This window comes from Lathamus discolor, chromosome 11, assembly GCF_037157495.1.
Source record: "Lathamus discolor isolate bLatDis1 chromosome 11, bLatDis1.hap1, whole genome shotgun sequence".
Lineage (NCBI taxonomy): Eukaryota > Metazoa > Chordata > Aves > Psittaciformes > Psittacidae > Lathamus > Lathamus discolor.
The window spans coordinates 5,278,520-5,290,366 of record NC_088894.1 but is presented as its reverse complement, the minus strand read 5'-3'; the positions used below and the strand labels follow the sequence as shown (position 1 = coordinate 5,290,366).

General features: G+C 51.0%; 1 protein-coding gene across 2 annotated transcripts; it reads left to right on the top strand.

Annotated features, from left to right (window-relative positions):
* Positions 1–972: 972 nt before the first annotated feature.
* Positions 973–11,482, top strand: LOC136020383 (thyrotropin-releasing hormone receptor-like). 2 transcript variants are annotated; one of them, XM_065691435.1, is made up of 6 exons: positions 973–1,669; positions 2,548–2,738; positions 3,330–3,462; positions 3,572–3,715; positions 4,446–5,269; positions 10,059–11,482. In XM_065691435.1, the coding sequence occupies exons 5-6, from the start codon at positions 4,484–4,486 to the stop codon at positions 10,434–10,436; spliced, it is 1,164 nt and encodes a 387-aa protein (XP_065547507.1). In that variant the 5' UTR covers positions 973–1,669; positions 2,548–2,738; positions 3,330–3,462; positions 3,572–3,715; positions 4,446–4,483; the 3' UTR covers positions 10,437–11,482. The 2 variants fall into 2 exon arrangements, with proteins under 2 accessions (XP_065547507.1, XP_065547506.1); XM_065691434.1 differs by having other exon boundaries at positions 973–2,738.
* Positions 11,483–11,847: the final 365 nt, after the last annotated feature.

Below are 11,847 nucleotides of genomic sequence, written 5' to 3'. Positions count from 1 at the left end.
ATTGAAATGGCCAAGTTGAAAGGCTGAAAACTTCCTCTTGTGTTAGCTGGAAATATGCCGTGGGTGTTAAGACAATATCATGGGAACTCTGCGAGTTACAGGAAAGAGCAGGTCACAGCCTGGGGCTGGGCTGGGCTGGGCTGAGTCACCTTTTCCTTTCACCAGAGGAAAGAAAACACAGCTCTATGTGCCCGATGCTGCATGCTTTGCAATACCAGGGCACCAGCTCAGGTGAGCTCCTGGATAGTTGCATTGGTGCTGAGTAAGTACTCAGAGCATTTTGCCACCCCTGTGCTGGACATACTGTCATTGCCTGGGCATTTCTGTTAGGAAAGGTGAAGGGCACACTGGTGTGACCCCAGTCATGGTGTTCTGAGTTCAGCAGTAGCAGTTATTTTTCTCCTTCTTAGTAGCTGGTGCAGTGCTGTGTTTTGACTTTTGGCCTGGGCACAGCACTGATAACACCGATGTTTTTAGTTACTGCTCAGATGTCTTAGTCTGACCTAGGACTTTCTGAGCCTCATGCTCTGCCAGGGAGGAGCGGAAGCTGGGCAGAAGCAGAGACAGGACACCTGACCCAAACTAGACAAAGGGGTATTCCATACCACAGCATGTCATGCCCAGGATGTAACAGAGAGGGACCCGAAGGGGCTGGGGCACTGCGGGGTTGGACGAGGTATCGGTTGGTGCTCAGTCGGGTGGGGTTGGGCAAGTTATCGGTCGGCTGGTGTTGAGGTGTTGTATTCTCTTCCCTTGTTGTTTCCTTTATCATTATTACTATTGGTGGTAGCAGTAGTGGTTTGTGTTATACCTTAGTTACTAAACTGTTCTTATCTCAGCCCGTGAGATCTGCATTCTTTTCAGTTCTCCTCTCCGTCCCTCCGGCTGTAGGGGAAGGGCAAGAAGGGGGGGGAAGGGGGGGGGGTGTGAGAGAATGACCGTGTGATTTATGGGTGACTTTGTTTAAACCACGACACATGGCATGACACCCTGGACCTGGACACCAAGTGAGGGCAGCCTCATGTCTCCTGATGCATGTTGTGCCTCTGTGCACTGGTGGAAGGGGAGCAGGAGCAGAGCTAAAGACTGTTGCACCTCTCCAGGGCTGTGCTCATCAGCAGCGGGGTGCTGTACCAAGTGCCTGTTGTTACAGCATTACAAGGTTGACATTTAGATGACACAGAATATGAAATAACCTGTAATTACAGCCTAATTATTCTGCCAGGGTTTTGTTCTTTCACATTATTGCATGCAGTGCTTTTGTCTCCCTTCAGTGTTATCACTGCTATTATCCCCCCAGGATACCCCCTCCCCTCAGCCCATAATCCACCTTGATCACTGGCTTTGGGAACTGTCTGTTTCTGTCCTTAACCCAGGCTTATGCTACCCTGTGTGTTGTCCTCGGGATGAGCACTGGGATGGGTGGTGCAGGTCAGATGCGATGCCAATGGTGCCCAAGCCAGAAGATGCATCATTTTTCACATGCATCACAGCATCAAGCTTTGCCGGGATGGCAAAGGCTCGGCTTTGGTTACTCAAACCAATTTCCTCTTACAGCTATTGGTTTCTGCTCTGAGTGGGAGACACAAGAAAGACCAGGGCTCTCAGGGCTTCCCCTTCGTTGTACTGCCCTGAAAGCCAACGCCTCCACGTGCTCCTCTGACTTCCGGTTTGTATAGGCAGAATTCCTGGTGGATTGGGCACACTGGAGCAGGCACCAGAGCTTATTGTCAGCAGTGAGAGTTGTGAACCCTGACTCAATACTGTGAGCAATGTCTTGAGCCCTGGAGGGGCCATGGGGTATTCAAGTGATGCCATGGGTGCTGGGCTTGGCTGGAGGGGATGAAGCACTTTGGGCTTCTTCTCTCATGGCTGAGTCACTTCCAGGCACCCACAGCCAGCCCAGAGCCAGGGAAGGGAGTTCTTTGGCACACAGGATGACACCGTTTGTTTTCACAGGGTTTGGTGCTCACCTGGCTTTGCTCAAGCCAAACACCTGCAGCAATGGGAGCTTAAAAGTGAGGGGAAAGTGGTGCCTCAAGAGCTGCATGAAGCATCCTCCCCTATGCCGTTGTTCTCTGCAGAGCTGTATAAATCCCCAGCAGTTTGGTTCATTGCATTATATGAGTCCAATGCATGCTACTGCAGAATTATTTTCTGTTACTATTCTGGCTGCGTATCTGAGAGCTCAACCCTTCCAGGAGCTACTGGAACAGAGTCTGAAGGGTGTACTTATTAAAATGTTAATAGGGGAAGTCCACAAACAAGGTATACTCAAATGATGGCTTAATTTGGGACGCTGCTGGCTGTACAAGGCTGGATGTGGGGGACTAAGCTAGCAGCACAGGGAGGCAAACATCCACACTTACTTACAGCTCCAAAGAAAAGCAGCCTAATTCCTCCCTTTTTATTAACAATGTAGCCCTATGATTCAGGGCTGATGCCCTCACACTGTCCTGCATCAGTGAACAACTGCTGCATCGGTCCATCTGTGCAGTACTTTGATTATTGAATATGTGAAGCCTCAGAGGTATCTTCTTTACATAGGACTAAATGAGCCGCCCAGTGATGTAGAGAGGGATGAACTGCATGAGGAGCACAGGGAGATACTGAAGATGGCATTGAACTCACTGATCACCCAGCCTGGGCACAGTGCCACTAACCCAACACAGGGCTGCACAGCCACCCCTTCCCAAAACATGGGTGATGGATGTCATCAGAGCAGTCCTTACGTGGAGGTAGGTGATGGGTATGCCTGTAACAGGCTGGAATATCTGTGCCTGTGAGCACTCAGGTGGCCAGCTCCTGGTGAGAGGTTGCAGGATAACAGAGAGAGAGAAGTAGGGGAATTTGGGCTGTTGGGATGACTAAAGGGGTTGCTGCCTGGCTGCTGAAGTGGTGACTTCCAGCTCAAGTAGGTGAATGCAGCCTAAATAGTATCATTAAACAGATGTTGTTTCTAGAGGGATTTTAAAGTGAAAAACAGGGGAAAGTTAGAGCAAAGTGCAGCCTGGAGGGGTCTCCAAGGGAGGGCAGGGATGGGGCCTGTTGTGTGTCCCCAGCCCAGGGGTGTTGGGCAGAGCTGTGAGGCTGGCCCTGGTGCAGGCTGCCAGTGCAGCCCTATGGAAAGAGAAGAGAATATTGTCCTTTATAACTGACCCAAATGTGACTGAAATGTCATGGTAGGGAGTCAAAAACTACACGGGTTGTCCTTTGTGGAGCTAAATAGAGGCATAAGATTTCCCAGAGAAAAGGAGAAAGTATCTGCCACAGCCTGGGGACAAGCTGCTGCGTCCTGGGCCGTGGCAAAAGCCATTTTATCCACCCAGGTTTGTACAGCCCAGGCTGAGGAATTCACTGGTGAAAGGCTGGACTTGGACCACTCAGCATCAGGACGATCCTTCACGTTTTGGCTATGCGCCTCAGTGTCTGCCTCTAGCTGAAATCTAATCTAATGAAAAGGCAAGTTTTCCCCTTGTCCTTTCCTCCACTCCACAGGTTAGGGGATCCTTAACATTTTATGTCTGCAAACACAATTGCTCTTTCAATTTGAAGATGCTTTTTCTCACAGACTGTGGAGATGATGGGCAAGCATGGAGCTGGCAGCAAGCTCTGGCTGCTGCTGAACATTAGGAAAAGTACTGGATCTCCCAGCCTGACCATCAGTTTATACTGGATCTCCTAGTCTGACCATGCTATCCCAGCCTCATTACTGGTAAGATACGGGATCTCCCAGCCCAGACTGGGTAAGCCTTTCCCCAAAGAAGTGACACTGATGCGTGTCTGTGACAGGGGTGGCTGCAGGGAAGATGGCATGAGGAGGGCACTGAATCATGTTTATTGTCCCCCAGGGAAGGTAATTGTCCTGGATAATTGTCCTCTGCCCCAGCCCAAGGGAAACAGGAACGACCATGGGTCTCTTTGGCATCACCTGGTCCCATCCTCCTGAGGATGAGGAAGGATGGACCCCTCATCCTTATCTCTCCTTGCCAGGGGTGAACTGTGCAGCCTGTGGCTCATCTGGGGACACAAGGCACCTTGGTGCTCTCAGCCCCTGCGGCTCTCTCAGCCTGGTACCCCCGTCCCCTGCCTGGGCTCCTTCCTCCTCCTCTTCAGCTCAGGGATGCGCTAGGACCCGGCCGGAGCAGGCGGGTGCTGCAGGCGGGAGGCGGATGGGGAAACCGGCATCTGGGGCGTCCTGCGAGGTCCCTCGTGGTGCCGGCCGCTGGAGGTCCTGGAAACCCCGGGGGTCCGAGGACTGGGGGGTCCTGTTCGCTCCCCGCCCCTCCCGGCCGGGGGTTCTGCAGGAGAGGGGGTGCAAGGAGCCGGGCGGCTGCGAGACTTGGGGTGAATTGTAGGATAAAAGGGAGGGAGGAGCCTGGGCGGGCACGAAGACCGGGAGGGGCGCGGGGGGCAGCGGCTCCCATCCCGGCTCCCTGCCGCAGGGTGTGCTGAGCTCCGCCAGGGAAGACTTTGGGAGCTGATGGAGAACGGCTCAGCCAGCCCAGGAGCCGCACTGGGCGGCAGCGGCAATGAGACGCTGGGCAGGATGCCCCGGCAGCCCCTGGAGCTGCAGGTGGTCACCATCCTGCTGGTGCTGATCATCTGCGGGGTGGGCATCGCGGGCAACGTGATGGTGGTGCTGGTGGTGCTGCGAACCAAGGACATGGTGACCCCCACCAACTGCTACCTGGTGAGCCTGGCGGTGGCCGACCTCATCGTGCTGCTGGCGGCTGGGCTGCCCAACATTTCGGAAGTGGTGGCTTCTTGGGTGTACGGCTACGCCGGCTGCCTCTGCATCACTTATTTGCAGTACTTGGGCATCAACATCTCTGCCTGGTCCATCACCGCCTTCACAGTGGAGCGTTACATCGCAATCTGCCATGCCATCAAAGCGCAGCTCCTGTGCACCGTGTCTCGCGCCAAGCGCATCATCTCCTCACTGTGGCTCTTCACCTCTGTCTATTGCCTCATGTGGTTCTTCCTGGTGGACACAACCCAGGTCACCTTCTCAGATGGGGCACAGGTCAGCTGTGGCTATCGGGTCTCTAGGAGCCTTTACATGCCCATTTACTTCTTGGATTTTGCTGTCTTCTACATCATCCCACTGGGGCTGGCAACTGTCCTCTATGGCCTCATTGCTCGCATCCTCTTCATGAGCCCCCTGCCCACCAGCCTGCAGCACTCCTGCCCAGGCTCCATGCACCAGGGCAGCTCCCTCAAGCTCTCCTGCCGGGGCAACAGAGGGGCTCTGAGCTCCCGCAAGCAGGTAGGTGCTCCCTGCTGGGCTGGGGCACACTGGGCTGCATGGGGCTCAGTGCTTTGAGCAGCACTCTGTCAGGGAATGGGGTGTCCCAGTGTTTTGTTTCCCTTTGTGGGGAAAGTGGGGAGGACTGGTTTGTTGCACAGAAGCATCCCCAAACCCAGCTGGGGTCTGGCAGCACAGATGGGCTCCCTTTGCTTTGACTGGGCTTGGAGGTAGGACAGGGCTCCAGAATCACTTAGGAGAGGCAGGAGTGCAGGAATGTTTGCTGGCTAATCAATTGCTGATTGCCTCCCCGAGGAGGGGAGTGATGGGTCACATTACAGCAGTGGGACTTACCTGTTAGACAGAGTCCTGGGCAGGCAACCTCAGATTTAGAGGGCAAAGGGAAGGAAGAGTTGGCACAAGCCCAGGCCCAGTTGGGGAAGGCACCTTGGTGTCACAGTGGTGTGTTTGCCTCTCAGTGACTCCTCTGTCATTCAGCTGTCTGCTCACCCACCACCTCCTCTTTTCACCTCCTTCTGCCCTTGTTCCTCCTCTGCCCTTGTTTCTCCTCTTTCTCTGCCCACATGGACAGAGACTTGCCCCATCTCTTTTGGACAGGTCTGTCTCTAGACATGGGACACACTTGCCTGCTAGCTGTCTGCTTGGAGAAGGCCATCCCATTCTGGTTTCAGACTCTGAGCAGGCAGAGACACGGTCCATTTTAAGGGAAAGGGCTAAATCTGGGAATCTGGCTTGAATTCTTGAAATCACCAGTTCTGTTGTGATTTCCAGACTGCCTGGAACAGGCTTCAGCCTGTCCTAAAGTCCTCATGTTTCCAACTCAGTGCCTCATTGCCTGACTTGTACAGGAACCTCCCTTCTCCAGGAGGAAAGATTCAGAGTCGTGGAGAGGAAGCAAGCAGCCCAGAGAACGTGTATTTCTTCATAAACTTCTAACTCTTTCCAGTTCAGCTTTTTCTCCCTTTTGCTCCAGCGTGGAAAGGTTTAAAGCAAGTCCTGACTTCTGCAAAAGTATTTGCAGAATACTATAGGGGTGCTGTCTGCTGCGGGAGCCTCAGGCAGGGTGTTTGGCAGTGAGGTCTCTGGATGCTACAAGGCTGTACCTATAGGCACGGGTGGATGGACCTCTCCTTCCAGAGCAGCCACTGCTATGGCTCCATCACTGGTGCCTCTCAAACTCAGAACTCCTGAGCAGGACAATGCAAAGTGTGAGTTTTGCTGTATTTACCGCCTATAGGAGAAAGGGTCCCAGACTAAAGCCCAGCCACCTCCAAGCACGTATTTCACCTGCCAGAGAGGGACCACTAGAGGGAGCGGGATTCCTAAAAAAGGATGCTGCGGCTCGGCATGATGGTGCTTGGACTAGGAAAGGCGACGCCGGCTGGGGAGGAGTGTCTGTGGCCTCCTGGACAGGGGAAAGACTGGATACTGAGCTGGGAGAGAGGATGTGTTGGAAAGGCTGTGCGTGGATGCAAGATGCTGATCCTCTTGTATGGAGTGAGAAGGATGCTCACAGTGGGTTTGCTCTAGCAGTTACACTGGGCTTGGCCTGTGGAGGTGAAAGGTGAGCTGTCCTGCAGCTTTGGCATAGGGACCCAGGATATGGCCAGGGGTCTGTACACTAGATACCCTTGGCCATCCAGCAACAACACTGGCTTATGTGTTCAAAAGTGGTTTTGAGCTAAATATCAACTGTTCTAGTAAAAGAAATCCTCTTACTACAAACCCTTGTCTTGCTTTTATCCACAGCTCCTTTACAGCTGTTGTGCACACACTATGTACAACAGAATTGTTGTAAAATACTTGTCAGAAAGACTGCTGTCCCTGAGTTGGTGCTTCCCTGAGGGAGGCTTTGAGGCTACAGCAAAGCTCTGGCTTTTTGTGGGGCACAGCTGGTTTTAGGGGGCCATAATTCAGGACTACTCCAGTTAAGGATGAATGTCCCAAATTCTTTTGAGTGATGATTAGGTTCATTTTGCATGTGAGCACCAGAAGTAAGGTCAGAGCACCTCAAATGCACTGTAGTTACTTGCCTCAGCAACGTAGGGTGAGGAAAGGCACAGAGGCAGGTTTTGGCCATGTATGCAGACAACACTGGAGATTTCCTTCCCCACGGTGGACGTATGAGAGTGAGTCTGGAATAGACTGCTAGGTTTTATCCAGAGGAGACATCCTGTGTCAACACAGCTCTGTGAAGTTGCATCCAGGAGAGCATGGTCCATATGAATGGCTGGCTTGAAAAGCCAAATTTCAATCCTACAGCAAGCTCAGGGCAGGGCTGCCTTTTCCAGCCCGTGGGCTGCACACAGCATCCTCAGGGAACACTGAAGGCATTTAGTGAGATGAAGGTAATAAATCCTCATGGTGCTCTTTCCAGAGGGTTTTGCCTCCTAAGATGAAGGCAGCTTTTTCATTGGGCTGCAGGCTGTGTAGCAGGAAGCACTCTTCAGATGACAACACTTTGTGGTCTTCTATGGTGTGGAGGGAGCTGTTGGGAGCTTGCTCGAGTGGGAGCTGTGTGAGCCGGCATTTCCATAACCACCAGCCAAAAAGCAGGGGCAGTTATGGCTAAAAAGCAGATGAATCACTGGTTCTTTTCCAGACATTTCTCTTGGTCTCAGAAGGGACTGGAATGAACTTACTTTTCAGCCTTATTAGGATACACTCCCCCTGGTATTGTCATTTGAATGCAGAGTTCACATCACTCTTGAAAAACAAGGCAGAGTTACAACAGCCCAAAAGCCAAAGATGTTTCTGTCTAGGAGGCAGCACATAAACATTATTAATGTGTTAGCTTTAAAGGAGATATCTCAGCCATACAGAAACCTGCCAGAGAGCAGAGCTAGGGGTATAAAAGCTCAGGGAACACGGGTCCCATCCATAAGCACTGCTCATGTGGCATATGCTGGTGAAGCAAAATCTGCTCCTTCCTGGGCTGAGCTGGTATCAGGAGCTCTCTGTTCCCAGGTCTTGCAGTGCAGACCACAGCAGACATGCTGCAGTCTTAGCAAAAGCCTCAGCACTCACTGTATCACTGCAAGATCTTATTCTGGGTAGTGCCCTCACATTCCCATTAAGCCACATGCAGCAAAACACTTCTATTTTGGCCTCAGCTTGATAACAGTCCCTTTCGTGTAGGGGAAGTTTTGTTGCCATTACCAACCATGCCTGATTTCTGCTCACAGCATTAAAGGAAGGCATAGTTGCTTGTGATGAAGTAAAAAAAAAAGGCAGTCCAAGAAAAGCTGAGAGACTGTGAATGTGATCTAAGTGCTTATTTTTGTATCAAGAACTGTAGTTATTGCACAACTCCCCCTCTGACGCTTGAAATGCCGCTGCCTGAATATGCTTGCAGCATCAGTGTTTACTCATACTTTCCTGATTGGGGATGTGTGTATTCTGTAAGTATTTGTTGAAGGATGTGTGTCACCTGCCAGAAATAGCTGTTGAAATTATTAGGATCACTGGAGTTTCTCTACAAAACCCCATATTCTTAAACAAGCTTGACTTGATCTGAGGGCAGTTACTGCTCACTTCTAAATTCTCAGTGTATTCTTATATGTTAATGTAGTGCTAGCCTAGTGTGCTGCAAATTAAAATAACCCACACCAATTAGCTAAGTAACTTCCATACCAGCACAAATAGGAATCTGTCTAAGATTTCAGACAGTCTCCTCTGCTCCCAGTGCTACTCTGCACCAGAAATTTATTACCTGGAACAACAGGAAAGCAGGAGATCCTGGGCAGGGGGCTGAGATCTATCCAATACCACCCCAAAACTTAGGTCCCCACTTTTTTGGACAAGTTTCCATCCAAAGCCAGGACATTTCCCCATTGATTTATTGTTATGTACAATTTGCAGATTTTCTTTCTGGTATAGAAATTCCCATTATTAACCCCTAACGGGGGCTAATACATTACAGCCCGTTGAAACCCATTTCAGGCTGGTGGATTCCTGTCCTAAAGAGCTGTAAAGGGTCTTCAATGGCAGATGAAAACCTATAGTTCGAGAGATTTATTTATGCAAGATTTTTTCATTAACAGAATGGATTCACAGAGGAATAGCCTCATAGCTCAGGTGCCAATTTAAAGTGCTTAAAGAGAGATCCAAGTAATACGTAGGCTGAATAAGGAGGTGATCCTGCCCCTCTACTCTGCTCTTGTGAGACCTCACCTGGAGCATTGTGTGCAGTTCTGGTGTCCTCAACATAAAAGGGACATGGAACTGTTGGAACAAGTCCAGAGGAGGCCACGAGGATGATCAGGGGCTGGAGCACCTCCTGTATGAAGACAGGCTGAGGAAGTTGGGGCTGTTCAGCCTGGAGAAGAGAAGGCTGTGTGGAGACCTCAGAGCAGCCTTCCAGTATCTGAAGGGGGCCTATAGGGATGCTGGGGAGGGACTCTTCGTCAGGGACTGTAGTGACAGAACAAGGGGTAACGGGTTAAAACTTAAACAGGGGAAGTTTAAATTGGATCTAAGGAGGAAATTCTTTCCTGTTAGGGTGGTGAGGCACTGGAATCGGTTGCCCAGGGAGGTTGTGAGTGCTCCATCCTTGGCGGTGTTCAAGGCCAGGTTGGATGAAGCCTTGGGTGGGATGGTTTAGTGTGAGGTGTCCCTGCCCATGGCAGGGGGTTGGAACTAGATGATCTTGAGGTCCTTTCCAACCCTAACTATTCTATGATTCTATGATTCTATGAAGCTGTCTGCACCATTTCTCCAGGTGGCAAAGCTCTGCTGAAGATTTAGCACCATCTGACTATTTCTCTTTTTGTACATCCCCATCATCAAGGTGACCAAGATGCTGGCTGTCGTGGTGGTCCTCTTTGCCCTTCTGTGGATGCCTTATCGCACACTAGTGGTGGTGAACTCCTTCACGGACCCTCCGTACCTGAACATCTGGTTACTTCTCTTCTGCCGCATGTGCATCTACCTGAACAGTGCCATCAACCCCATCATCTACAACCTCATGTCACAGAAGTTCAGGGCTGCCTTTAGGAAGTTGTGTAAGTGTGAAGCAAAGAGTGCTGAGAACCCTGTGCCATACCCCACACCTGTGTACTACAGTGTTACGAAGGACCATTCCCATGATAGCTCCGATCACAACACTGAACAAGAAGATCTAAGCATTCTCCCTGCACCTGCAAAGAAGAACAAACCAGACAAATAGATCCTGGGACCCTTAAACAGTGCAGGCAGTGGGAGCTATGCAGCTGTATGAACTGTGTTGGGAAAGTGCAGACAGAAATAGCTTTTGGCATTGCAGCAAGCTTAATTTAATACCTCTCAATGGGGCATTTCACAAAACAGATTCTTAGAGGCAAATTAATTTGTTTTTTCTTAACATTAATCTCTCCTTGCTTGGTGAAGTGTTAGCCATAGGTTAATGTTTAAGATCTGTACGTCTTTGTAATTAAATATAGTAGTGCAACAGCATTCTGTGGTAAGTGCAATTGTTTGAGTTGGGCTAGAGTATTGAAAGGAAATAGAATCACAGAATCATAGAATAGATAGGATTGGAAAGGACCTCGCTTGCAGGGTCCCACATGACAGCACCGGCGGCTGACCCTGGCTCCTGCTGCAGCCGCCAACATCTGGTATCCCAAAGCAGCTCTGGCCCCAGACCCTCTTCCCATCCTGCGGGATGGGGACCAAGGGACTCACTGGGAGGAAGGGACGGAAGGGGGTAAAAGGCTTGGTTTGGGCAGCAGCATCCACCAGGATGCCGGGTGCAGGCTGCTCCTTGCAGTGACCCGAGCCCGGGCACGCTGTGATACTGTGATTCCATGAGGGATTCCTTGTACGTGGCTGTGTTTCCCCCAGCTTGAGGAGCCGCCCGAGAAGCCTTGGTCATTGCCGGCGCAGGCTGTGCCCGACGGCAGCACCAGACCAGGGGCCCTGCAGCCACCGAGGGGTCGGGCTGAGCGCCCAGAGCTTTGGTCCCTCGCCCGTGCCCACCCCTGCCCACAGCTGCAGAGAGCCTGAAAGAGCCGCTCTGCCAGGGCAGGGAGCCCACGTGAGGACAGTTGGGGTGCCCCAGCACCCAGCGCCACCCCCATGGCCCCTCCAGCCCTGGGAGCTCAGAGCAAGTGGAAACCACTTGTCTGCCAAAGCCACGTGGGATCGCAGTGACTACAAAGAGAGACTGGGTCAGAAGAACGTCAAGAAATGTATTTACAAAACAACAAAAAAATGAATAAAATAACAAAGAACAACTGTTGTTGTCAAAAATACAACTCTTCTACCTAAACCTACAACTATTCTATCTAAAAGTACACTTATTCTTAAAACTACACCTACTCTACCTAAACCTACAACTATTCTACCTAAAAGTACAACGCTTATTCTTAAACCTACACCTACTCTACCTAAACCTACAACTCCTAATGAAAAAAGAACAATCTTCTTAAAAACCAACAATCTTCAACGAAAACAGGAACTCTTCTAATGAAAACTTCAAACACAGTGAAAACTTCCCCGTCGACCAGCCCTGGAAACAAGCAGCACAAGGTCATTTCAGTGAGGCTACTGATGGTCACTGTGTTTGCCACACGCTGGGGAGAGCGGGGCTCTGCCGCGGG

What these genes read in the sequence shown, in the direction of transcription:
- LOC136020383 (XM_065691435.1), top strand. Translation starts at nt 4,484, where the DNA reads ATGGAGAACGGCTCAGCCAGCCCAGGAGCCGCACTGGGCGGCAGCGGC. An exon ending in CTCTGAGCTCCCGCAAGCAG is followed by an intron (nt 5,270 to 10,058) that starts GTAGGTGCTCCC and finishes CCCATCATCAAG; the next exon opens with GTGACCAAGATGCTGGCTGT.